At 41.0% G+C, this 27,381-nt stretch overlaps 1 protein-coding gene across 14 annotated transcripts in view; it reads left to right on the top strand.

The window, feature by feature from the left end:
• PTPRT (protein tyrosine phosphatase receptor type T) overlaps positions 1-27,381 on the top strand; it is a 1,127,644-nt gene that overhangs the window by 512,644 nt on the left and 587,619 nt on the right. For all 14 annotated transcript variants that reach the window (XM_034947434.2, XM_034947430.2, XM_055104674.1 and 11 more), the window contains exon 7: positions 3,500-3,793. In XM_034947434.2, the coding sequence (XP_034803325.1) occupies positions 3,500-3,793 (294 nt within the window). The remainder of the gene's footprint in view (positions 1-3,499; positions 3,794-27,381) is intronic.

Below are 27,381 nucleotides of genomic sequence, written 5' to 3'. Positions count from 1 at the left end.
TCTTTGTCAATCCTCGAGTGAAGGCTGGAAGGGGAGCTCCATGCAGCCAAGATTGTGTCTGTGCCTAGGACAGTGTGTGACCAGCAGCAGGGACTCAACATTCATAGAACGAGTGAATGAATGAGTGTCCAGGACACATCGTTTTAATTGTTGACCAGTCTAGCCCAAGCAACTGAGAACTAGGGGACCCCCAGGAATTTTTCTTTGTTCATAGAATCAACATGAGTGGTCCCAGCAGAACACTCCCCTAAGTGCTCTCTGCAAGAGCTTCCCTAACCTCTAGACCAGATTGGGTCCTTTCACAGGCTTCAAAACTGCCTCTGCCACCCCCATCATGACTTTACTACACTTTGTTATCACTGATTTACTTGGCTGCATTAAATTTCATGCGCTCAGTGCTCTGTCTGGCAAATGAGATACACAGGGGTTTCCTTTTCCTCCCTGCTGACTCTAGCCATTGGACTGGATGGCCCTGTACATTTCCTATACTGTCTTCTTGAAGAGTTCATCTTAGAGATAGAGAACTGATATAAATAGATAGGGTTTGTCTATGTATTTTTAAAATAATGTGCTGCTTACCAAAAACATTCTGTGCTATATTTTTGCTTCTCTCTCTTTGAACCACCAGTACCTGTGCCTTCTAAACAATGCCAATTATGAATCAATGGATCACTGAAAAAAGAAAGAATAAAGCACACAATAATCTGATGGCTTCCTTGGTGCCAGATAGAGGAAACACCGTGATAAACTTACATGGTCTACTCTTGAGGGGATGGAGAGAGAGATAACCGTGTGGCTAATTTGCACACAAATGTGTGAAGTCTCAAGTCATTTGAGATAGGCACATTTATATACTCAAGGGGATGTTTGTTACTATACTTGCACATGCCATTAGAAATACATGAAAAGAAGCTAACCATTTGGAAAGATTTAATACTTTATTTTCTTTCTGGTGGTCAGCAATTGAATAAGGCTGTCTGAAATAGGAGAGCAGAAAACCATGGTGAAAAGTCAATGGAAAAGAACTAAATGGGGCCACTCACTCAGCCTCCAAACTATTGAAGTCTGCAACTCTTAATTCTGTAGAGGTCTAGTCTGTGAATAATTATATTAAGGAATTGGGCAGAGTCATCACAGAGCTGCAAAATATCACCCCTGGGGCCTCATTGGAGACTGATGGGAGCTCTGGAGAGTTGATAATGGCAATCAAAGGTTCCATATATTTAACATGCACAAAGGATGAGCTTAGAAATTATCTGCCTGCCAACCTAGCTTCTCTACCTGGAACAAATTATCCAAAAATCAATTTGCAAACACCTTTGAGATAACAAGGTCTTGAGTAATAACCTCCATGGCTTTGTAAAGAAAAGCATCTAGCTTGACTAATCTGCTTAATTTCCTTCTCTGACCAAATGGCAGGCTATAATAGAGGCAATCTGGAGTTGTCCCTTAAGATTTGCTTCGAGTCACACTGAGAAAATATTGTCCACCCCTGTTTCATAGCAATTATTCTGTTTCTAGAGAATCTTTGCTTCTAGGTAATTAATTAGAAGGGAAATGCTTAGTGCGTCTCTATCTCAAAGCCCTTACCTGAGTTCCAAGCTAAAATGTATACCTGCCTTCTATCCATGTGAACAACCCAGAGGCCCTCTATAAGTGAAATATTCTCAAACAAATGCACATTGTATTCTACCCTCATATGCCTCCTCTGTGCCTGCCCTTTCTCCTCTTCCTTGTTCTACTCTTCATTTCCTCTTGTTCATACCCTTTGACATATAATCCCATTCCTCGCAGTTGGTTCTAAGAAAACATGAGATAAGACAGACTGAAGTCTTTGCACAAAGATGTTCATTGCAGCATTATTTACCATAGCAAAACATGAACAACTCATGGGTCCAGCAATCAGAGAATAGTTAGTGTGATAACCTGATGGATTGTTATGCAAATATTAAAGACATTGATCATAAAGCTCAAGCAGTATATGAAAAAAAAATCCTTACAATATAAGTGAAAGAAGAAAAATAAATCTACATTGGGTCTATGTGTTATTATAACAACACAAAAAATGTGTCAGTACATAAATATTGGAATGGACATGGAAGAATAAAAATGGCTATGTTGGATGTTAGAGATATTTTCTCTTTCTTCCATTTTCTTTATTGTTCTGCCATTTTTACTGCAAATAAAAATAACAAATATATTCAGTTTGATTTTTTTAAAGATGAGTATTAAGAGGCAGACAGCTTTCCTTGGTGCAAGTTGGTCCAGGAAGGCATGCAGATATAAGTTTTATCCTACACTACCTTCTCCATGACCTTGGTTAGGTGACCTGATTTCTTAGGTTCTCAGTTTTTTTTTTTCCCCGTTAAAGTGAAGGTGATAATGTTGTCCCAAGAATTACATGAATGATACGTGTGAGATTTTAAAGTACATAAGAAGTACAAGATAAGTGTTAATTTTTGTAGCTTTGCCATGGGCTAATAATTGCAAGGAAGAGGCTACAATCCAAGCCTGCTGAACCTCTGGTCTACTTAGCTGACTGCGTGGAACTCAGTGGAAGAGAGGTGGCAGCACAGAGTAGATGCACGATAACTCAGCACAACTTTTCCTTTAACCCCTCATTCCTGCTGGGTCTGCTGTGACCCATGACTTTCTCTGCTGGAAGAAACCTGCTGGGGTTGAGGCAGAAGCTGAATTCTTGCTGTGCCATCATTCTTTTTCTACTTAGGCTCATATCACTTTTTGGAAAGAACTTCATTAACAATCTATGTGTTCTATGTAAGAAATGTTTATAGACCTCAGGCTCCCCTGGTTTTGTGCCAAACTTTGCTTCAGCAAAAGCAGGTTTTCCTTTGAGGCTAGAAAACAGAGTATTCACCCAGCAGCTTTGCTGTGTTCTGGGAAAACCATTTCCTCACATGGCCTTCTTTCTTTCATTTCTTTAAATGAAGGAGATAAGGTAGGCATTGAATATAGCTATTGAAGAAATACTGATTCAGGTACTTACATGCAAACCCTTAAAGTAGGGCATGAATGGGATTTAAAAGGGTTTTCAGGCCAGGCGTGTTGGCTCATGCCTGTAATCCCAGCACTTTGGGAGGCTGAGGCGAGCTGATCACCTCAGGTGGTCTGGAGTTCAAGACCAGCCTGGCCAACATGGTGAAACCCCATCTGCACTAAAAATACAAAAATTAACCAGCCGTTGTGGCAGGTGCCTGTAATCCCAGCTACTTGGGAGGCTGAGGCATGATAATTGCTTGAACCAGGGAGGCAGAGGTTGCAGTGAGCCGAGATGGCCCCACTGCACTCCAGCCTGAATGACAGAGCAAGACTGCATCTCAAAAATATAAAATAAAAATAATAAAATAAAACAAAAAGGGCTTTCTGACTATTTTTTGTGTGGCTACATCGAGAATTCTGTCCCTTGTCGTCATGTGCTTGTAGTCTGCTCTGTAAATCATTTGAATCTGACAGTCCTTTTCGATTGTTTGTCTTACAGAGCCTCCCACGCCCATTGCTCCCCCAGAGCTGCTGGCTGTGGGGGCCACATACCTGTGGATCAAGCCAAATGCCAACTCCATCATTGGGGATGGCCCCATCATCCTGAAGGAAGTGGAATATCGCACCACCACAGGCACGTGGGCAGAGACCCACATAGTCGACTCTCCCAACTATAAGCTGTGGCATCTGGACCCCGACGTTGAGTATGAGATCCGAGTGCTCCTCACACGACCAGGTGAGGGGGGTACGGGACCGCCAGGGCCTCCCCTCACCACCAGGACCAAGTGTGCAGGTAAGATTTTTTTTTTTTCCCCAGGCTCCATTATGAGAGGCTGTGCTGTTGCCAAGACTGGCCTTCCCCTTGCCTTCCTCTTGCCTTCCTGTGACAGATAATTCCGAATTTTCTTTGAATGTGAATGTGCTTCCTATTGTGGATAAAAAGGATCAAGGCCTTGGGGGTTTTTTTTGTTTGTTTTTTAGAGGACCTTCTTGCTGTGGTTGCATTTCTAGGGGCTTTCTAGCTCTGACTGTGATTCTAAGAACTTCCTGACTTTAGCTGGGTCATGGGAGGTTCCTGGATCTAATAGTGTTTCTGATGAGACACACTGGCTCTGTGTCTTCCAGAACTCCTGGTGCCATTTGTATGTCTGAGGCTTTCTAATGCTAATAATTTCTCTGAGGGCTCTTGGTTTTGTGTCTCTGGGGGCCCTGGCCGTGTTTCTCTGAGGGTTCCTGGCTCTGTTTCTCTGAGGGCTCCTGGCTCTGGTTTTTCTCTGAGGGCTCCTGGCTCTGACTGTGCCCCGTGAAGGCTTCATTTAGACTATGTCCTTGGGGGCTTCTGGTTTTGGTTGTATCTTTAATGTGTTTCTAATTCTAACATTGTTCCTGAGGCTCCCTGAGCTGGGCCTGTGACCCTTGGTTTTGAAAATTTTCTTGATGGCTCCTGGTTCTAGAATTGTCTCCGAGGGGCTTCTGTTGCCAACCATGTCTTACATGCCTCCTGGCTCTGACAGTATCTCTGAATTGTTTCTGGAACTACCTTAGTCCCTAAGAGCTTCCTGCCTCTGTATCCCCTGGAGGCTCCTATCCCTACCTAAGAGTCTGGGTTGGGACTATTCCTCTGAAGGTCCTCTGGATTCCACTCTATCTCTATGGGTTACTGACTACACCTGTCTGTCTGATATTCCTGGATGCCATGTAAGAGTTTGCTGGCTGAGATTGTGTCTAAGAGGAGAGATTCTCTGGATCCAACTGTGTCCCAGGCCTCCTGGCTTCTACTGCATTTCTAATCAGGGGCTATTGGCTAACAACATGTGTCTCACTGTACCTCTGAGATGATCTGGCTCCGGATGCAACTCAAGAAATTAAACTAACTTGCTCTTTATTTGTTGCAAATTACCTTATTTATGTTATATGTTTTTTTCACACCAAGTAAACTTTTGCTGTAAGTACTTACATTTTATATATGCACAAAGGAATAGAGACTCAATACTTTTAAATTTTTTGTCCAAAGTCATAGAATGGCCAGTGGTACGGTCAGGAATTACACTTAGATTTTCTGACTCTCAGCCTTTGACTTTTGGCCACATCATGATGAATAAAAGAGAGAGAGAGAGAGAGCATTGTATATACAGCTGGGGATGTTCTAGTGGAGGCGGGTGTGGCTCAGGGGAGCAGGCAGCATGGGTTTCAGAAAACAAAGAGGAGTCACTGAGGGCATCTGGGTGGAGGGGAAGGATCCATCAGTACAGGAACCATGGAACAAGCAGCAAGGGAAAGTGCATACAGCTCTGCCATGACTTGACATATAGGTGCCTAAAAATCACCACACTATGTCAAGTTACAAAATGAAAACCACAGGGATTATGGAAAAAATGGGGCTAGGGGCCATATTCATACTTCCTTAGTGACACATCAAAAAAGAGGGGAATCTAGTAAAACTGGTGGCACAATTTTATGCACGTGAAATGGCTAAGAAATGCATCCATCCAGGTGGAATATTCCTAACCTGAACCTCGGAAATCCAAAATGCTCCAGAATCTGAAACTTACTGAGTGCCAACACGATACCACCAATGAAGATTACATTGTTAACACTGCAGAAAAAGTGCCTGTAGATGACATGGCAAGCATTGGTGATGAACTTATGGAAGGACTGGAGCAGTATGCATTCATAGCAGAACAGGAAACCACGTCAATTTATAAAATCAGAGACGTCTAAGACAAAAATCATTGTTAATGAGGCAGATGACTCTGGAGGAAACATTTTTAAAAACCATCCAGCAGAATGCCTCTTTATCCCTAGAGGATCCACTTCCTGGTTCCTCAACTGTTTCTGATGTTTGTTCTCACCTAAGAAAATAAAATGTGGTGTATAGGAACCCTTCATCAAAGCACAACATCACAGGGAGAGGACTGAAAGCCAGGATGTTTGTTGCCGACATTCACCAGCTGATCCAGGTATCTGCTGAGTCTACTGTGCTGCTCAGTTAACCTGAACACATTAATATTTCACAGTATTAATGACATATCATTTATTCTTTTTTACTGTTAAGCACTTATGTGTGAATAAGCTTAAGAAGATGATTACTTATCGATAGCATATACATTTGGAGTCAGGAATTATGGTGATGACAGACAAGCACAGAGTTGTCCACGTAAGTGGCTAAGATAATTACACCTCTGCTTTCTGATGGTTCGACATACAAAAACTTGGTTCATGCACAACATTATTTAAAATATTATATAAGATTGCCTACGATATATATAAAACATAAATGAATTTTGTGTTTGGGCTTGGGTCCCATCCCCAAGATATCGTATTAGGTATAGGCAAATATTCTGAAATTCAAGAAAATCTGAAATCTGAAATGCTTCTGGTCCCAAGCATTTTGGATAAGGGATGCTCAACACAGATGGTACGTTACCTTGAAAAAGACCTGAAGTTTGCTGTGGAAGTGGGCATCAGGGAGGTTGCAGCCTGTGAGTGACTTGCAGCCTGTGAGTGACTGTGAAGTGGTGGAAGGAAAGCTGTCTGAAATTGGGGAAAAAGGTGTGGCTCAGAACACAGGCAGTGAGCTGAGGGGCCAGGTAGGGGTTGGTGTGTGTTGCATGTATTTGTAGGTGGCTCAGTTCTGCTGGGTGCAGGTTTCTCCTTCACTAATGTTTCTCACATACAAAATCACACATAAGCAAATGCAGAATTCGTGTTATGCTCAAATTGCCCTTTCATATATTAATTGGGTTGGAACAAATTTGCGTTTTCAAAACAAGAGTTGTAGTGGAATTAGCTATAACCATTCTTAAGTATCTCAGTGGTGTATCATGGTAGTATGTAACCCAGGTATTTTTGTTGCTTGGAAATATTCCTTGTAAGGTTATTGAACCACTATGCTGAACAGAGATGCGATTTTCTTGATTATTTTCAAAACAGGCCTTTGGTAAAATTCCTCATTGAAACCTGATTATGAAACTTACTACTTTAAAAGGACATAATGATATGTTACTAAACTGGGTAATACCTTATCTCAGCTTTGCAATGCAATATTCATCCATAAAAATAATTGATTTGATCCTGCTGATGAGATTTCTCTCTTTCCACAGGGTAAATGTAAGAGTTTCCAGGGTTTTTGATCTTTATAAATGATATTCAGAGTACTTTAGCAGCCCCCGTGGACTTATTTGCTGATGATCATATAATACATTTTGAAATTCAATCGCAAGATGATCATCTCAATAAAGATTTACAGTCTATTGCAAACTGTTGCCATGACTGTGTAATGGATTTTACATGTTGAAAACACAATAATCTGGCTATCAATATAAAAATTATGAGTTGAAATGCAATTGTGGTATTTTATTTTTAAAAAACGTTGGTGTTTAAGTTACAGCTAAAATCTTGAATAATTCACATTTTACAAAATGTGTCATCAAGAAGATAATCTTCCTTCCCGCATCGCCACTGATGGTGGAATGTTTTTTGCCTTGTAATTAATTTTTAAGAGAATTCCAGGGCTGGTATCTATTTGTAGGTGTTGTTTATTGGCATTGGTAATCTGAGATTTTCCTCCTTTTCCTATTCTATTATTAATCACGCTGGAAATGTACTCATTATTTTACAAAACAGAAAGTGAGAGAGTATGTAGAGTGGAAGGTATAATTTCTGCCCAGAGGAATTTACAGGCTGGGTTAGGATTCCAACAAAACAGCAAAAAAAGGTAAAACATAAAGGCAAGCATTGAAATAGCATGCTTCATGGAGGAAAAACATCGTCAGCATGGAAAGAGAAATGGTCTTAGAATCATCTTGGGCGGTGGTTCTCAAAGTGTGGTCCCTCGACCAGCAGCATCAGTATTGCTATAGACTGAATACTTGTGTTCCTTTAAAATTCATATGTTGAAATTCTAACCCTCGAAATAATGATATTAGGAGGTGGGGCATTTAGGTACTAATTATGTCATCAGGGCAGAATACTGATGAATGAGATCAATGCCCTTACAAAAGAGGCCCCAAAATGCTCCTTCATGTCTTCTGCCATGTGAGGACCCAGGAAATGGGCCCTCACTAGACACTTAATCTGCTGGCACCTTGATATTGGACTTTCCAGCCCTCAGAACTATAAAAAGTAAATTTCTGTTGTTTATAAGTTACCCAGTCTATGGTATTCTGTTACTGCAACCTAGGTGGATTAAGACAAGTATTCCCCTGGGAACTTGTTAGAAATGCACATTCTCAGACCTGTCCCCCGACCTAATAAATCAGAAATTCTGGGGTTGAGCCTAGAAATTTGCTGTAAGGATTCCACTGAGTGATGTCATTTCATACCCAAGTTTTACACTAACTTATGTATAGTGACAAGCCAACATGGCTCTTTGGAAGGATGTTCATTCCATAGCTTGGTCTTTGCAGCAGCTCTGAGATGTAGATGGGAGGAAAACTGAGACTCAGAATCGTTGGATGAAGGTCACCAATCTGTTAAATGCTAGGTCTCTTGGCCAAAGAAGCTCTTCACCATAGGACTTGATGGAGTCTTCAGCCCTGGGGAACTCCTCTGCCCACAAGTGTCCTCTTGAGAGTGGCATTGGGTAGTAGGGAGGTTGGTGACTATGGAGATCAGCTGAGAATGAATAACTACTACACAAAAGTTTCACTCCTTTCTATCAAACATTTACTTAGTCTTTTCTTTGTGCCAAATTCTGTGCTAGGCACTGGTGGCAGAGGTTGGCTTAGTAAGGACATGCTAGTAGCAGGCAGAGACTTGGCAGCAGTAGGCTACAAGCTTGGGCGTAGCACAAGAAGATGCTAGAGAGGCAATTCAGCTAAGGCAGGTGGGGATGCATTCTGGCTCTGCCAGTTTTGAGAGGTCACTGATTAAGAAAATTCTGGGGTACTAAGGGAAGGCTATCCTTCCCTTAACCCAAAGGATACCTCCTCCTTAACCCTTAAGGGGGAGATTGTCAAGTGTTTGCCTGTAGCGCAGCATCCCAGCCCAGTAGGCTGGAGTTCAGAGCAAGACTCCCAGCCAGTTAAACCAGAAACTGTACAGATGATCAGATAGGAATCGAGGGATGTGGGGTTGGGAGTAGGGAGTCAAAGGTGATACTCCCATGCTTCGGTTTAGATGGCTGAGAGATGAGTGGTTGTATTAGTCAGGGTTCTTTATAGGGACAGAACTAATAGGACAGATGTATCTATAAAGGAAAGTTTATTAAGGAGTATTGACTCACACGATCACAAGGTGAGGTCTAGGCTGTCTACAAACTGTGGAGAAAGGAAGCCAGTCTGAGTCCCAAAGCTGAAGAACTTGGAGTCTGATGTACAAGGACAGGAAGCATCCAATATGGGAGAAAGATGTAGGCCAGTAGACTAAGCCAGTCTAGTCTTTACATGTTCTGCCTGCTTTTATTCTGGCCATGCTGGCAGCTGATTAGATTGTGTTCACCCAGATTGAGGGTGGGTCTGCCTTTCCCAGTCCACTGACTCAAATGTTAATCTTCTTTGGCAACACCCTCACAGACATACCCAGGAACAATGCTTTGCATCCTTCAATCCAATCAAGTTGACACTCATTATTAACCATCACAGTGGTGAAACAATTTTCTGAGCTGAAAAACACAAAAGGAAATGAGCTCAGGTCTGAATATGTTGTGTTGGAGGTGAAGATGTATAGCAGGTGATGGGAATATATAAATCTGGAGCTCAGGAGAGATCAGCAGATAACTGCCTCTTCCATGCGGACTACCTGATTTCACTTGGACTTTAGAATCAAAGGGACTTCTTAGTACTGATGAAAGCAATTTCAGTCTGTGTCTTCATGCTGTTCTGTTGAGATAATCCATTTCTTATATTTTTATTTATCATTTTGTTTCTTTTCCTTAGTGTAATCATTCACCATCTTTTGTGAGATATAGGTATGAGAGCAAATGCGATCATGTATATCAAACTCAAAATGTTCTTTAGCTGCCTATAGTGAACCAAAGTGTTATTGGTTGCTGCTATTGTTATGGATGCTATGATTATGAATAATTATATCAAAACAGGAAGTCTTACTTGTCCACTTCTCAGAACTAATTGGCATCTTGAAGGTGGACCCATATTCTTTTGTTGTTCATCATCTCCTGGAAAATCCCATTTCAGAGTTCATGCTGTGGTCTGGGATCTCAGAGACTCTCTTGTCTAGAGCATTGTGTGGTTTCCTCCAGCACATCCCCAACAGCAGACTTTCTGTGATAGGAGTTGGGTCTTAGAATTGCTGTGTGTTGCCCACCCAGCCTCACCTTGAATGCTGCCTCTGATGGGAAGTTTACACTCTTCCATGGCAGACCATTTCACTGCTGGAGATCTCGGGTGGTGACTATTATCCTCTACCCAGTGTTAGCTTGGTTATCGTACAGCTCTGGATGGATTATACACAGAGTGTCCATTAGGTTTAAAAGAGTAGGGGCAATAGGCAGGCTGCTAGCATTAACTATTGGGAGTCCACAGTGAGAACCAAGGGCAGTGGATGCCGAGGTCAGTAACTGGAGAAAGCAGGTGAGGTGACAAGAGATAGGGACACCACATGGGTCCAACTTGGCCCTGTACCTCTCCTGCAGGTACCACTTTCAATGGCTTGGGTACCAGCTTGTTGGTGTCTTAAGACTATCATCTAGCATTAGATAGAAGAAGCTCTTCCTCATTGTCACCCTCAAATAGGCCTCCTTGAAACACCCACTTCTAAGTTTTGCTCCCAGGTTTTCTTCCTCATCTCAAAAACAGGTCTTCAGCCCCTCAATTGTCTCACTTAATCCCCAGACATTGCTTTCTTTTATCCCCCCAAACTTCGCTTGACGCAGACCCCAGGCCACTCCGATTATAGTTACAGAATCACAAATCAACAATCCAGCAAGTCACGTAATCTTAGCCCGTCCCCCTTGCGTGTAAATCAAAGGCCCCTTGCCTGGGAACCCACTTCATTGTAGTCTTGCGGAGTCCCAGCTCTCCAAGTGAAAAGTGGCTTTGTACAGCCAGAGACACCACATATGCTGTTGATTTGGAGGGCCCTCTTCCTATTCCCTCCACCTGAGGGTTGATTGCATGTTCTATTTTATTTACATATTTATGGATTTCTACTTGCAGTGATATGTGTCTACCTCTCTCTTTTCTCCAGGGGGATAAAAAAGATAAATTCAAATTGCTGGGCTCAATGAAGTGAGAGTAGTCATTAGAATTGAATGAAAAGGATAGAGGCTTTAGAGCCAAAAATAATCTGGTTTTTATTTCAAGCTGGGCACTTGCTAGCTGGGTGACCGGGATGTGTTACACCATCTCTCTGTGACTCAATTTATTTTCTTCCATCTAAGGGATATTATAATGCACCATTTTGTTGGAAAGCTTCAGTGAGATAAGTTATATGCCTTGCAGAGAACTGGGAACATAGGGTCCCTTTAATAAACATTATTTAGAAATAAATCTTAGGCCTGGGGAAAGGATGTCAGAACCTAATTTCCTTCACTGTAGCATGATGGACCCTGTTTTAAGAAGGATTTCTCTAGTTGCTACTCTGTGTACTTTCTTAGACAGTAGTGGTTTAGCAACAAGCTCTGATCACTGCTGAGAAGATAAGACATGTGGCTGTGTGCATGTTGTGGAGTCCTCGACGTGTAGCTGTGAGGGTATTTCATGATATAGGGCACGGGGTAAGGGGGATGGGAATTGTCCTTTTTATAATTGTCTCTAGTCTCAGGTAAGAGGGAGAACCATGTTACGCAGATCCTTCTCTCTTTGAGGAGGCCAAGGCTCGTAAGAATGAGGCCTTTCAAGCCCAGAGCAGAAAGGGATTGGAAGTGAATCCAGACTCTCTGCAATAAGCAGCCTCAGGTGGTCTCTGTGTTCTCTGAAAAGCCTGTGGGTCCCACAGGCAAGGGTCTTTCAGGGCAACATGCAGTTCTAGGACAGAGTAGAGGCAGAGAATTATAAAAAGAGGTAATTGAAGGTCTAGAAGATAGAACAGCATCACTTAACTAGTCTCGTGAGTTTTTCTTCTTCATTTCTCTATGCCTCGGTGGCACCATCTATAAAATGGGAGGAACATAACTTGGCCTAACTCTTAGGGTTCTGAATTAGAAGTAAAATGGGACATCCTTCTGGGCAGGAGGGTAGTATGAACACAGACATCTAACCTCCATCTCTGCTGTACTGTAATTCTGGTGAGATGATCCATAAATCTTCGGGGAACATGGAAACAGTAGCCAATAGAAATGAAAATGGAATCACTATCCCACCCAGAATCAAAGCCATAGAGTTAATGGATTCTAAAGACCAATGGAGAAATTTTCAAGACCACGAGGATCTAGGGAAGGAGGGGACTTTCATGCATGCCACACCATGCTCGAAGGGACATAGTTGCTTGTGCAGTGCAGGTGAACCTAGATTGAAGGCAGTCACAGAAGATGGATTATGACCAGCACTTCCTCAAAAAGATGTGGAGAAAGAGTTCTGGCAGTTCTTGCATCACCTACCGAACTTGTTTTGCTGCTGCTGCACTCTCTGCTTCCTCTGGGGTGTAGGACCACGGAAGAGAGATGAAAGCTAAAGAAGGGAGAAAACCTGCTCTGATCATACTCGGTTATGGAGCCTCTGATTGAGACGCCATAAGAATTATCTGGGCACGGCGTGGTGACTCACGCCTGTAATCCCAGCACTTTGGGAGGCCGAGGCGGGCGGATCATGAGGTCAGGAGATCGAGACCATCCTGGCCAACACAGTGAAACCCCGTCTCTACTAAAAATACAAAAAATAAAAAATAAAAAAAAAATTAGCTGGGCGTGGTGGTGGGCGCCTGTAGTCCCAGCTACTCGGGAGGCTGAGGCAGGAGAATGGCGTGAACCCAGGAGGCGGAGCTTGCAGTGAGCCGAGATTGCGCCACTGCACTCCAGCCTGGGCGACAGAGCGAGACTCCGCCTTAAAAAAAAAAAAAAGAATTATCCGCAGACGGACAAGCACCTGTGAGGGCATAAGATGTTCATCTCTTCTTCTTGCAGACCCTCTCTCCCCTCCCACTGTCACACGATGTCTACTGTTGGCACCATTGGAGTCCCTCTCCCTTGGCTTAAGAAAGAGGCAAAACATAAAGCTCTCTCTCTTTAAACCTATAATTCATAATCCCAGAGACTCACTTCCCCTAACCCATGAAGTCTCATTATTGTATGAGCTGACTGTAGTGCTGGGAAGGAAGAGTGAGAGTCCGCTTGGGAACCTCTTAGTGTTCTCTGGAAGAAATAGCTGGAAGTCCCTCAGGTCTTCTCTGTAGAAGGTGGCAGTGTTTATTTTGTATGCTTATTGGTTTTGTAGTCTTAGATAAAATTCCAAAGCAACAGGAAAAGCCCTATTAGACATCCAGTTGCACTTTTAGATTTTTCTGCCACTCCATGCTCCTTAGGGAGCCAGGGCCTCCTAGAAGATGAAGTGCAATAGTGTAACTGAGCACCTTGTTTTTAAAAGGGAAAAAATGAATTGTTTAACCTTTTTTCTTTCCCCCCATCACCTACTTAGCTGTTTAGGAATGAAAGTATAATCTTTACCTTCTCTCCACCAGACACTTCCAACACAGCAAGCCTGTCTAACTATGTGTTACTTAGAAGTTCCAGAGACTGAAACTTGAAGCAAACCAGGCACATCCAGAATTCTCTCCCAATAGGAGATCGCCACCATTTACAACCTCACTCTGCCCATGATGGCACTAGTGAGACCTCCGGATAGATAAGAAATCTGAAAAGTCACATAGACCCTGCGCTTCCTTGCTCTCTCCCCTGTGTGCCCTTCACTCCAAGCCTTCCTTTAAAAGCCTCTGCTTTCTGCCTGGAAGCAAAGTGGCACCCTGAGGCAGGAGACTGCTCTACTGCCCTTCAGCTAGCTCTGGAATAAAGTCACTTTTCTTTCTACCAGATCTTGCTCTTGTTAATTGAACTCCGCAAGCAGCAAGCAACTAAATCTTTATTCAGTTACAATAGTAAGTCAACAAGTAATCCCTCAACTTCTTCTAAATTTCAGGGTTGAAATTCAAAGAAAAAGTGAGTCACAGAGAAGCATTAAAGATAGTAAAAGCTAACAGTGTTTATCAAGCTCTCTGGATTTTTAAAAAATAGCATCCCAAATATATTAAAATTAGAGTTCAATCACTCTTACAGCTCTGTCACACTTGAGATGACAATGTAAAGAAAGTGTATGATTATAGTGATGAAAACAGTGGCTGCCAATTTGAGGGGTATCTACTGTATGCAAGGCTTATAGTGTTGAGCTTGTTTTGAATATTTTACTTGTAATTCTTGCAGCAAGCTTGTGAGGGAGGTATAATTCCTCCACTCACTGTCTGGGAGGTAGGTGACTTGCCCAAGGCCACACACTTGCTCAAATGGCCCGGATGAAAATGGAACCCTTAACTGCACAGCTGCAAAGCTCTAGCTCCTGAAATCCAGAATCATTATCAACGCATAATGCACCATGGCCCAGTTGGGTGTTTTCCAGGAATACACTGATGAAAAATGTTGAATATTAGAAAAACTATGGATGTAATGCCTCATATTAGTAGGCCAAAAAATAAAAATCATCTGAGCCTCTCAAGAGAGGCTAAAAAGTAATTTGAAAAAATTCAGCCTTCATTACTGATCAGAATTCTTAGTAAGCTAGAAATGGAAAGGCACCTTCTTATTTCCAGAAGAAAATGTTCTTATAGCCTCAATGCCTAAGAGAATAAACTTAACTTAAAAAACAAGCTATTGGAACTACTAAAAGATTTCAATGCTATGGTCAGACACAAAGCAAATAAACAAAAATAAATAGCCATATGCCAGTAATAACCATTATAAAAATATAATAAAATGTATCCTATTCTTAAATGTAATTACAGTATAAACACTTAAGTGTAAACTAAGAATTGTGCAGCATGTATATGAAAATACAAACACCTACAAAGTTTTATTGAGGATGAGAAAACAAGACCTGAACAAATGGCCATATGTCATGTTGTTGGATTAGCAAATTTAATATTGTGAAGATAGCAATCCTTCCCAAATTAATTGATGGGTTTAATACAGTTCTAAACAAAATCTTAATGGGATTCATTTTGAAACTTAAAGTGATTTAAAAGTTGATCTGAAAGAAAATACAGGAGAAAGAGGTCAAGAGCACTTAGAAAAAGTGATTGGAGGATTTCTCTGTGAAATGTCAACATTTGTAAAAACTGTAATAATTAAAGCCCAGAAGTGAATACAGTATATAGCAAAACTGACTTTAAAATTTTTTTGATGCATGAATGAAAGTATATTTTTAAAATTTTTGAAACATAAACCCTTTCACAAAAATAAATAGGCATTCAAATATCCCAAATAAATTTAAAAGAAACTCATACATATAGAGTGTCAACCACGTGTCAGGCTCTGGGTAGCACTTTACAAGTATGGAATTTTCATAACAGGTCCTGTGTGATTGGTCTTATAAACAACTTATGATGAGATGTTACATAAATTATTTTATTTTATTTTATTTTCTTCTTTCAGCCTTTATTTTTAATTTTTTTTATTATACTTTAAGTTTTAGGGTACATGTGCACAACATGCAGGTTTGTTACATATGTACACATGTGCCATGTTGGTGTGCTGCACCCATTAACTCGTCATTTAACATTAGGTATATCTCCTAATGCTATCCATCCCCCTCCCCCTACCCCACAACAGGCCCTGGTGTGTGATGTTCCCCTTTCTGTGTCCATGTGTTCTCATTGTTCAATTCCCACCTATGAGTGAGAACATGTGGTGTTTGGTTTTTTGTCCTTGCGAGAGTTTGCTGAGAATGATGGTTTCCAGCTTCATCCATGTCGCTACAAAGGACAGGAACTCATTATTTTTTATGGCTGCATAGTATTCCATGGTGTATATGTGCCACATTTTCTTAATCCAGTCTATCACTGTTGGACATTTGGGTGGGTTCCAAGTCTGTGCTATTGTGATTAGTGCCGCAATAAACATACATGTGCATGTGTCTTTATAGCAGCATGTTTTATAATCCTTTGGGTATATACCCAGTAATGGGATGGCTGGGTCAAATGGTATTTCTAGTTCTAGATCCCTGAGGAATCGCCACACTGTCTTCCACAATGGTTGAACTAGTTTACAGTCCCACCAACAGTGTAAAAGTGTTCCTATTTCTCCACATCCTCTCCAGCACCTGTTGTTTCCTGACTTTTTAATGATTGCCATTCCAACTGGGGTGAGATGGTATCTCATTGTGGTTTTGATTTGCATTTCTCTGATGGCCAGTGATGATGAGCATTTTTTCACGTCTTTTGGCTGCATAAATGTCTTCTTTTGAGAAGTGTCTGTTCATATCCTTTGCTCACTTTTGATGGGGTTGTTTTTTTCTTGTAAATTTGTTTGAGTTCATTGTAGATTCTGGATATTAGCCCTTTGTCAGATGAGTAGGTTGCAAAAATTTTCTCCCATTCTGTAGGTTGCCTCTTCACTCTGATGGTAGTTTCTTTTGCTGTGCAGAAGCTCTTTAGTTTAATTAGATCCCATTTGTCAATTTTGTCTTTTGTTTCCATTGCTTTTGGTGTTTTAGACATGAAGTCCTTGCCCATGCCTATGTCCTGAATGGTATTGCCTAGGTTTTCTTCGAGGGTTTTTGTGGTTTTAGGTCTAACATTTAAGTCTTTAATCCATCTTGAATTAATTTTTGTATAAGGCGTGTTAGGAGGGGATCCAGTTTCAGCTTTCTACATATGGCTACCCGGTTTTCCCAAAACCATTTATTAAATAGGGAATCATTTCCCCATTTCTTGTTTTTGTCAGGTTTGTCAAAGATCAGATGGTTGTAGATATGTGGCATTATTTCTGAGGGCTCTGTTCTGTTCCACTAGTGACTTTTAAAATTTATATGACACTTTGGGAGGCCAGGGCAGAAGGATCACTTGAGCCCAGGAGTTCAAGACCAGCCTGGGCAACATAGCAAGACCCCAGCTTTACAAAAATAAAAAATTTATATGAATTGAAAGTTGCTTATCAAATAGTACATGATTAATAAATTGTACATGGTAAGATACTTTGTAAAAAATAGAATTTATTGCATATATTACCATGTGCTAATTAAATTATGGGTAGTTTAAAAACTTAAAAGGCAAAACTAGAAAAAAATAAAATATCATTCTTTTATTGGGAGAGACTCTAAGTTCATTAAAAGCAAGCAAATACACCATTGAGGTCATGGTTTACACATTTTACTACATAGAAAGACAAGAAAAAGAAAAATCTTCTGTGCCATGTTAACTAAAATCAAAAAGCAGGTTAGTAAACTGGTGTGGGAAAACATGTGACGAAACTGAGAAAAGGGAGATAAAATATCTTTACACATAAAGAGCTCTAACTTTAAAATGTAATCACATTGATAGAAAAAAAGGCTAAAGGCATAAAGAGGTAATTGCTAAACAAAATATGTATAGCAAAAAGCATATTAAAAATGTCCAGTGTTACAGATGATCAAATAAATGCATTTTATCTATCATATTACCTACCTATATATTTTTTAAATTGTTAATAAGCAGTATTGGTAAGGAATAACAAAGCAGGTTCTTACAGGCATTTCTGCAGGTAAGTTAACTGGTACAGCATATTAAGAGGACAATTTGCTTATTTTTTTTCTAGCAAAATAATCAGAGCTGCTCAAAAGAGAGTTTCAGACATAGAGATCATCACTGCATTATTTATAAGGACAAAGACTTGGAAATCACTTAAATTGGAGAGTAGTTAAGTAAATTTTGGTGCACACACACAGTGGAATTCTATGCTAGTATTGTTACAAACTGTTTTTGTGGTATATGTATCTAATGGCATGGGTTAATGTTCATGCTATAGGAAGTTTTTAAAAAAAGAGCCTACAAAACCACAAGTGTAAGTAATTACTGTGTCAGTTTTGTGAAATATAAATACACAGACCGCATATCAGCTGGGGCCAGTTTACCAGTGAAATCTATGAAGTATTGACCAGAACTCCCCATTTCAAATTCTGCACATGGAGATTTCAAAAAGAGCACATGAGCCCCTGTTCACTGCCTGCCCTGGATTCTAGAACATCAGTCAAATTCTTCTGGCTCCCCTAACTGAACCAAATGTGGACCTGGGCCCTTCCACACCACTCTGCCTAAGCCACATAACAAAGGCTGTTTCCTGCAGCAGCAAACTTCTCTTGGTGTTTGGTGGGACTCAGGCAAGGGGTCGCATTGCCGTCCTGCCCAGCATAGAACTCATCCTTCCTCAGACTTTAAAAGTCCTTTCAACAGGCAAGAAATTTTCACCTCTTTCTGTTTCCTCCCTCCCAAATTGCCCACAGGTGCAGCAAAGTCTTCTCATTCAAGTTCCTAGAGCAGTTCAACTTTCTCTAGACTCTATTTCCAGGCCCCTCTTTGTACATCTTTTGCACTGAACTGAACATTAAATGGGGTTGGGGGAGGGCGGCTAATTCTGAGATCAAAGCGTTTCTTTGAATGGAAACAACCCTTCTTAAAATATGTATTTTAACCTATCTGCACTTGGGTATAGGTACAGAGACAGACATGCCATATATATGTATTGTATATATATTCATGTATATATATAAATACACACACACATACACACACACACACACATATATATATATTCAGGTATTGAGACTGTGGGTCACAAAAATTTACATAATTTAGAAATTGTTGTACCCATTGGAGTCAAATGTGAATGTGAATGATTGTTATAAATTGTAAAACACTCTATATGAGGGTATTTTGATTACAGTTAGTGAATCATTGACATTTTTGGACAGTACAGAAACAGTCCCAAATTTGCTAAGCCCTGAGATGCAAACCAAGCTTCAAGCTCAGTGTTCAAATAGAGTAAGAGACAGTTAAATAGGGGGTTTGCTTTCAGTCCCATCAGAGTTTTAATGCTAGATTCACTCCTTAGGATGCTGGACAGCCTTGGGCAATTGCTTGACCTCTGTGAATCAGTTTCCCCCTCTGTTAATTAGTATAATGCTGCTTACCTCACTGGATAGAAATACAGGTCATTAATATTAATGATGGCTAATAATGCTCTGCAAGGCTTACCCCACTGACTTTGCCTGCAAACCTATAACCCCATGAGGTAGGTTTTATCATGACCATTACTACCAAGGCCAGAGAGATTTAGTGTTTTGCTCCAAGTCACACAGTTTAGGAAGTAGCTGAGGTTGGGGCCTACTGAGTCTGATTAGAGTCCTGCTCTGGACCCAGCTGACCATAGAACTCTAAGTACAACGCTTAGAACTTAGTAGGTGCTTAGTAAATTGGAGCTTTCGGTACTTTAACACCTAGAGGCTCACTTTCTCTCTCATTATCAGTATATTACCTACATATATGTTTCAAACTGGTAGTAACCAGTTTTGGCAAGGAACGAAGTAGGCTCTTAACAGGCATTTCTGCAGGTGAGTTAACTGGTACAACATATTAAAAGGACAGTATGCTATCTTTTTTCAGTTTCTCTCTCATTACCTAGGCCCTAGGCCTTCCTCACCATTAAACCCCAAAAATCCTCATTGCCATGAGTCTGAGGGGCTAGCCCTTTGCTGTGTTCACAAAGCTCACTCTATCAAGAGCTTGGTATGCAACCTCAGCCAAAATGATGCCTGAGCCAGAGGAAGCCAAGGGCACCCTGTCCATTGCTGGCCATTCTGGAACACAGAGGTCTCCCTACAGTGAGAAGAATGGGAGAGTTATCCTGAGCAGTGAGCCCAAACCTGGCTTGGTGCAGAGAAAAAGACTCTGCCTGACAGAAAAGAGGAAAACCAGAGTGTCAGTTGTTTCTAAATCCCACCCACTATTGGCTTGAGCCACAAGTCATCCTGAGATTCTTGAGATGAGGTGTAGCAGGAGGTGAGAGTGGGAGTTAGGGGGTCTCGAGGGTCAATGGGAATCCACCAGAGGGTGGTTATCCATCCACCATGGCCATGTAGATTTTCCTTGATGGGGCTTCTTAATCATTAGAAGCTTGTAACTTTTCCAACCAACCCTTTTCCCACCTGGGCTTAGGGCGGAAAATGGATGCAGCCACTATAACTACTCTGGTGGTGGCTGCCATTTTACTTCTTTATCTTCTTCATCTTTATACTTGAAAAAAAAAAGGTAGCACATTTTTGAAATTTGAAGGTAACCTTTTGAAAATAGGAAATGTATTTCATATTCCAATTAAATACATATTTTTTGCTTGTGTTTATTCCCTTTTAGTCACTGACCTCATTCTCATGTAATCATGCTCCATATGCCCTTTAGTCTCATTGGTCACTCTACAGCATAAAATAAATATTTTACAGAAAAGTTTTGTGTGAACTAGTTAACTCATCATTGCCCTTTACATGTCCCTTTAAAAGTCACTTCGCAAAGGACCTTGTTGGTCTAGCTTCCTCCTCCTCACTCTCCATTTTAACCATTTAAAACACTGTTTACGGCTGGGTGCGGTGGCTCACACTTGTAATACCAGCACTTTGGGAGGCTGGGGCAGGTGGATCACAAGGTCAGGAGTTCTAGACCAGGCTGGCCAATATGGTGAAACCCGATCTCTACCAAAATGCAAAAATTAGCCGGGCGTGGTGGCATGCGTCTGTAGTCCCAGCTACTTGGGAGGCTGAGGCAGGAGAATCACCTAAACCCAGGAGGCAGAGGTTGCAGTGAGCCGACATCATGCCACTGCCCTCCAGCCTGGACGACAAAGTGAGACTCTGTCTCAAGAAAAAACAAAAACAAACAAACAAACAAAAAAACACTGTTTACCCAACTTACCCTAATTCATAGTTGTCTACTTATCCGTGTGTGTATTTGTTTATTACTTGCCCTTTCCATTAGACTATATACTCCCCAGGGATCGTTACCTTGTCTGTTCTGGTCACCAGTGCCTGGAATCATGGATGGCACCTGGAGGGATGCAATAAATAGGTGTTGCATGCATGAATGAATGTTGTGAAGACAAATGTGTGCACTGGAGAAAAGTTGGAAAATCATAAAAATATACACACAACAATGAAAAGAATCCAACAAAGCATCACTCAGTGATAACAACTGTTACCAAGTTGGCATTTTTAATGGTTTCATGTCTTATATTTAGCTCATTAACTAATAGAGGGTTTGTTTTGGTCTTTGGTATAAAGTGAAGTTTCAACTTTGTTTTTCAGTATTTACCCTATTATTCCAGCACCGTTGCTGGAATAAGCTTACAATACCCCAAACAGTGATGGACTGGGGAGGGAGAGTATGGGAGTTTCTTGGGAGGGAGAAGGGATGGAAGCTTAGAGCCTGACCCAAAGAAGCTTCACAGCTGTAAGAGAACCTATCAGAGTGGGTGCCATATTTACAAATCTTCTGAACTTGTAGACATAATGGTGGAGCAGACACCCTGTTAGGGAAACTTATTTTGGGAGGAAAGCTCCAGCCCCTTCCACATGGCCAGCACCACCTGCTCTTGCATAGCCTTTACAGTACAATCTTCCTAGAGCCCTTTATAAGCACAATTTCTATTGATCCTCACAGTTTCCCTGCGACTTAATTCAGATGATCACTGTCATTTTACATAGGGACACTGAGGCTCTGAGGAGTAAAGCAATTTTCTCCAAATCTCAAATCTCATAATAGCTGTGAAATAGCATCTCCTGACCCCAGACTCACCTGACTCCTGCCGTCTGTTCACTACAGAAGGTTTCTATGTGCTGTGAATCTTGGATTAACCAGACAGCATGGGGGAAAGGTGGTGGCGATGGGATGGAGGAGGCAAGAGCTCTGATTAATTGAATTTTTTTTATTCGAAGGTTAAGCAGCGAATCCATTTGAACTTGACCCAAACTATTTTATATAGGACTGTATATGAACTAAACACAATAAAATTGAGCCCAGAGGAATATCCCTTAGAAGGAAGAAGTCAATAACATAACCCTTAATTACCTTTTATAGTTGGTACATGGATTTGACTTTCCCCGCACCCATCCCAAAGCATTTGACCAAAGCCATGGCAGCTTAGACATCTAAAGACCTCCCACAGGCTGGGAAAGACCATCCCACTGTCTTGAATAGATTAGATTCTAACTCCCTGAGGACAGACCTCTGTGTGTGGCTGGCACATCTGGTAGTTTGAAGAGTGGATGAGTGTACATTCTTAATTAGGTGTGGCTATCAAGGTAACGGTATTCTGTATTATGGGAGTTTAGGGTTCAAACTGAGTGTGCAGTGGGATGCCCGTAATATGTCACACAAAATATCCCAAGACCATGACATTTAATTCTGGCCACATATTCCAAAGATAGATGAAAGATATTACCTAGGAGAGCACCAGGCCCTATGGGGATGAGCTATTAAAGCTGTCACATGAGCAGGCTGGAGGTGCTGACCCAGATGTTTTTTTGCAAGTTAGAGAGTTCCTGGTGCCTGGAGCTGTTCAAACTTCTGCTGTATATAGTGGAAAAGTTAAGGCAGGTATTCACGTCTTAATGGCATTTTGTAGCAATGATGAAAAAAATATGTTTTCATTATTTTATTTTGGAAGATACAGAAAAACACTAAAAAAGGATGTAAAAACAAACCATGAACCCCACCACATGGAGATTATACAAAATTTTGAGATGTTTCTTTCCATTAGGGTTTATTTTTCTTAATACAGACAGATATATCTCCCTGGACAAAACTGAGCTAATATGTAAATGTTGTTGAGTAACACACTTTAAAACAATGTATAATGAATATTTTTCTATGTACTGAAGTATCTTTTTACTTCAATAAATGCAAATATTAAATTGAATAATATATAATAGAATTGAATAGATATGGTCTTAGTTTTTATGGATCCTGAATACTAATGGGGGAGACATACATTACATTTAATATAGATACAGAAATACAGTTTTCACTATTTGCAGATTTCATATTTGCAAATTTATCTACTCACTAAAATTTATTTGTAACACCAACATCAGTACTCTCGGTTCTCTCCCAGTCATTCACAGACCTGCACGGAACAGTGAAAACTTTGGGTTGCCCAATGCACATATTCCTAGCTGGGGTCAGAGGTAGCACTCTGCCTTCTCGTTTCAGCTCCCCTACTGTAAACGAGTGTGCTTTTCATGGTTTATTTAGTGTTATGTTTTTCACATTTTTGTGCTGTTGGTGATTTTGCTGCTTTAAGTGGCCCCCAAGTGTAGTGCTGAAGTGTCATCTGATGTTCCTAAGCGCAAGAAGGCTGTGATGTGCTTTGCAGAGAAAATAGGTATATTAAATGAGCTTTGTTCAGGCCTGAGTTACAGGGCTGCTGGCTGTCAGTTCAATGTTAATGAATTGACAAAATCTGTTAAGTAAGCTGTCTTTAAACAGAAACACACAGAACAAGGTTATGTACATAAACAAGGTTCTATATTAATCATTTGACAAAAGCATTGTGAGCAGAGGCTCACAGGAACTGAACTTTGTATTTCTCCTAGGAGCCATGGGTTCAATATTCAGTAATTCAGTGCAACTTTAGAGAACATTACTTCCAATAAGAAGAATCAGTTAGATATATGTACAAGTCAGTGATAGAGACATACATTTGGGTTCTTTGGCTCTAGATATAACTTAAAACTGTTAAAAGATAATTTTCAAGAAAAGGTAAAATCAAGGTACTTTTCTTAAGAAAAGGTAAAAAAAAAAAGGTAAACCTCACAGAGATGTAAAAATGAACATGATTGCATTTAATTCATTAATGAAGAAACTGGTGAGGTGTTACAGCCAGTACAGAGGAAAATTCAAAGGTAAGAGATCTGTATACTTCAGGAATATGCAAATGGAAGCAAAACTAGCTTTTTTTCCTTGAGGGAGCAAGGTTGTCCCTCTTCCTGATCATGGAACCATTTGCATATCTATGGACAAGAATTATTCTGCATTATTATCAGTTATCTACAATTTCCAGAGTTGGGAAACAGCTCCCATAGAATCAGAATCTGATAACAAGGAAGCATGAGCTATAGACAATGCAGTTTTTCATTGAAGCACAGATTTTTTTCCCCCCACAAAGCCATACTAATAAATGCCATCAACCTAGATAAAGCATGTGGAGAGACAAGAGAGGCCAATCCCAGGGAATGCCACCACCGTAAGGCTGGGTTGTGAAGAAAGAGCCTGAAAAGAAGACCATGAACGAACAACTAAAAGCAGGAGGAAAACAAGGAAGTTGTGATGCCCTCAGGTCAACAGCAAAACTGAGGATGGAGAAAGTAGCCAACTCTGAAGGATTGAGTAAGAGGTGCTCCAAAGGGTCCCCTTGGTGTATTAGTCCGCCCTCACACTACTATAAAGAACTGCCAGACAGTGGGTAATTTGTAAAGGAAAGAGGTTTAATTGACTCCCTGTTCCACAGGGCTTAGGAGGCCTCAGGAAACCTACAATAATGGTGGAACAGGAAGTAAATACATCCTTTTTCACATGGGGGCAGGAAGTAGAAGTGTGGAGCAAAGGGGGAAAACCCTTATAAAACCATCAGATCTCATGAGAAATCACTCACCATCACAAGAACAGGATGGGGGCAACCACGCCCATGATTCAATTACCTCCACCTGGTCCCACCCTCGACACATGGGGATTATGGGAACTACAATTCAAGATGATATTTGGGTGGGGACACAGCCAAACCATATCACTTGGATTTGTCAGTGTTGGAGTGATGGGTGACTTGGCATTAACGGATATTAAAAATATAAGCAGGCAAAAGCCAGTGTCATATGATAGGTGAAAAGGGGGTGAGAGAGTGGAGGCATTGTTTTGATTACAGTCTTAATATACTGTTCTATGGATGTACAATTGATTTCATCCTAACTTTGATTTCCAGACATGTAAGTTTTTCCTAATTTTTAAAAGCTGTAATCAGCATCCTGAAAGATACTAATATATGTGCACATATGTAATATTTTTTCCTGGAATAAATTCCTGGAACCGTCCTTGCTGGGTCAGTGAGCATTTTCAAGACTTTGAGACAGTTCTTCAAAAATTGGGTCAGTTTTCACCCTGCCTTCAACAGTGGATGAGCAGCTTTGTTTATTTGGACATGCCCATCTATAGCTATTATGAGTTGACATTCTGCCTTTATTCTTCTCTGTTTTCCTGAGACAATAACTCTGCAAACAAGTGGTTTGGTGTTTGGAGCTGATAATCAATGGCTTTTATTTCTTATCACTACTTGTAAGTCTCAACCCCCTATTTGGAGCGGAATCCATTCTCTCCCTTACTGGCATTAACACATGTCAAATATTTGCAGGCTCTTATCTTTCCTTTAGGCTTGGCTTAGGCAGGCTCTGAATTTTTAGCACCTGACATTTTCTCTCCCACATCCATCCCTCTATTTTCCTTAGGGCTTTCCTATCTTGCCTCAGCTTTTCTCCCTCTTAAGGAAGAAAAGGCCATGCCTCCGTACCTAAGAACAATCCCATCCTACCAGGGTCAGTAGGGAGATTTTCCACCTTTACCTCCCTGTGGGCTGCATGTCAGCTTTATTTTTAAAATAAAAGCTCTATCCAGCTCATGTGCATTGAGAACTTGCTTCAGGGATCATATGTCCACTGTTTCTCGTCTCTGATTTCTGCACTTGATGGTATTTCTTAGGGCTGTGTCCTCTGCCCAATTCTCTCTTCATTACACAAACTCTTCCTAGATGTTTTACCTGTTCCATGACTTCAACAAGACATGAATATATCCCCACTTCTGAACTTCAAGTCCTTATGCCTAACTACTTTTCCTATATGTTTTCTACCTACCTCAACATTATAGGTTGATGCTGAAAATGGTCTACTCCTATTTGGTAAATAGCTACTCCAATTTGGTAAACATCATCCTGTTTGCCCAGATCAAAAACCTGAGAGTCATTTGGAATCCTTCCCTCACCATCCTTAGCCTTTACACCCAATCAGCCATACTGCTATGCATGTTCCCTCCTTATCCTTTAGATCTGTTTCTTTTTTCTCCAGTTTTACTCTCCCATTCACAGATGTGGCCTGAGGAGTCTTTGCTGCCACTATTCATTGAAGTCTCATGTTTGATTTTACACTCATAACCAAGGTATCAATATGAGATCTGGTAAATTTCTTTTCTTCTTAAAAAGATGGAGTCTTGCTCTGTCACCCAGGCTGGAGTGCAGTGGTGCAATCTCGGCTCACTGCAATCTCTGCCTCCCAGTTTCAAGTGATTCTCCTGCCCCAGCCTCCCAAGTAGCTGAGATTACAGGGGTACACTACCATGCCCGGCCAGTTTTTGTATTTTTAATAGAGACAAGGTTTCACCATGTTTGGCCAGGCTGGTCTCCAACTCCTGAACTCAAGTGATCCACCTGCCTTGGCCTCCCAATGTGCTGGGATTACAGGCGTGAGCCACTGCACCCAGCTGAGATCTGGCAAATTTCTAAGGCGGATTATTACTATTTTTTCTCTTCCAGTAGATGATGATGTATTTTTAAATGTGATTTAATTTTGCTACTTCCATACTTTTCCATTTTTGGTCCATTGAAATGGACCTTTTCAGGGTGGAAGGGGTATTACATGTCTCATTGCTGATAGGATCAAATACACCATGATATGATTGGATCCATTGAATTGTCATTGCTGAAGAAGGTCTCGTGATGACTAAATGGGAAAGTGAATTTAAATGCGTATATAACATTAATGTAATAAGATATAATCTATAAATTTCTCTTCAATGCGGGTAGTAGTGATATTCTTGCCCTGATGTTAGTGGGCTTTGGGAAGCCACAGGTTATTCCAAGGAGAGTATGACCTTCCAGATTTAAACTCTCATCTCACTACTTACCAGCTGTGTGAACCTGAGCAACTTACCAAACTTCTCTGGGCTAACCCCTTATCTATACATTTGGAATAACTGTACCCATCTCAGTGGGCTCCTGTGAGGCTTTAATGAACAGATATGTAGAGAGTCATTCAAGGTGCCCAGAACATGATAGGTACACAGGAAAAATAGTTATCCAGCAAAGCTGGTATTGTCTGGATGTGTTGGACGTAGTGCAGTCTGCAAAGAGATAACTCTTTCGCTTGTCCCTACCCCTCTCTGTAGTAACCATCCGCTTGAATAGTTTCATGCCCTTAATGAGTGGGTTCTGCGGGTAGAGTGGCCCTGGATGTCTGGTGTGGGATGTTCTCATTTGCGGCCAGTTGCTACTTCCTTGTTCCACTGCAGCTTTTTGAGAGGTCCTCCCTAAGTTGCCTGCCTGCCTGCCTGTCTGGGACAGTTTTTTTTTTTTTTTTCTTCATCCTTGAATGCACTGTGCTAGGGAGAGCCTTCTTGCGTCATTCTTGGACCTTTCTACCAGCCTTCTCCTCCTGGGTGCTA

The sequence above is a fragment of the Pan paniscus genome, chromosome 21 (genome assembly GCF_029289425.2).
Source record: "Pan paniscus chromosome 21, NHGRI_mPanPan1-v2.0_pri, whole genome shotgun sequence".
Lineage (NCBI taxonomy): Eukaryota > Metazoa > Chordata > Mammalia > Primates > Hominidae > Pan > Pan paniscus.
This window is presented reverse-complemented; position numbering and strand designations above follow the sequence as displayed.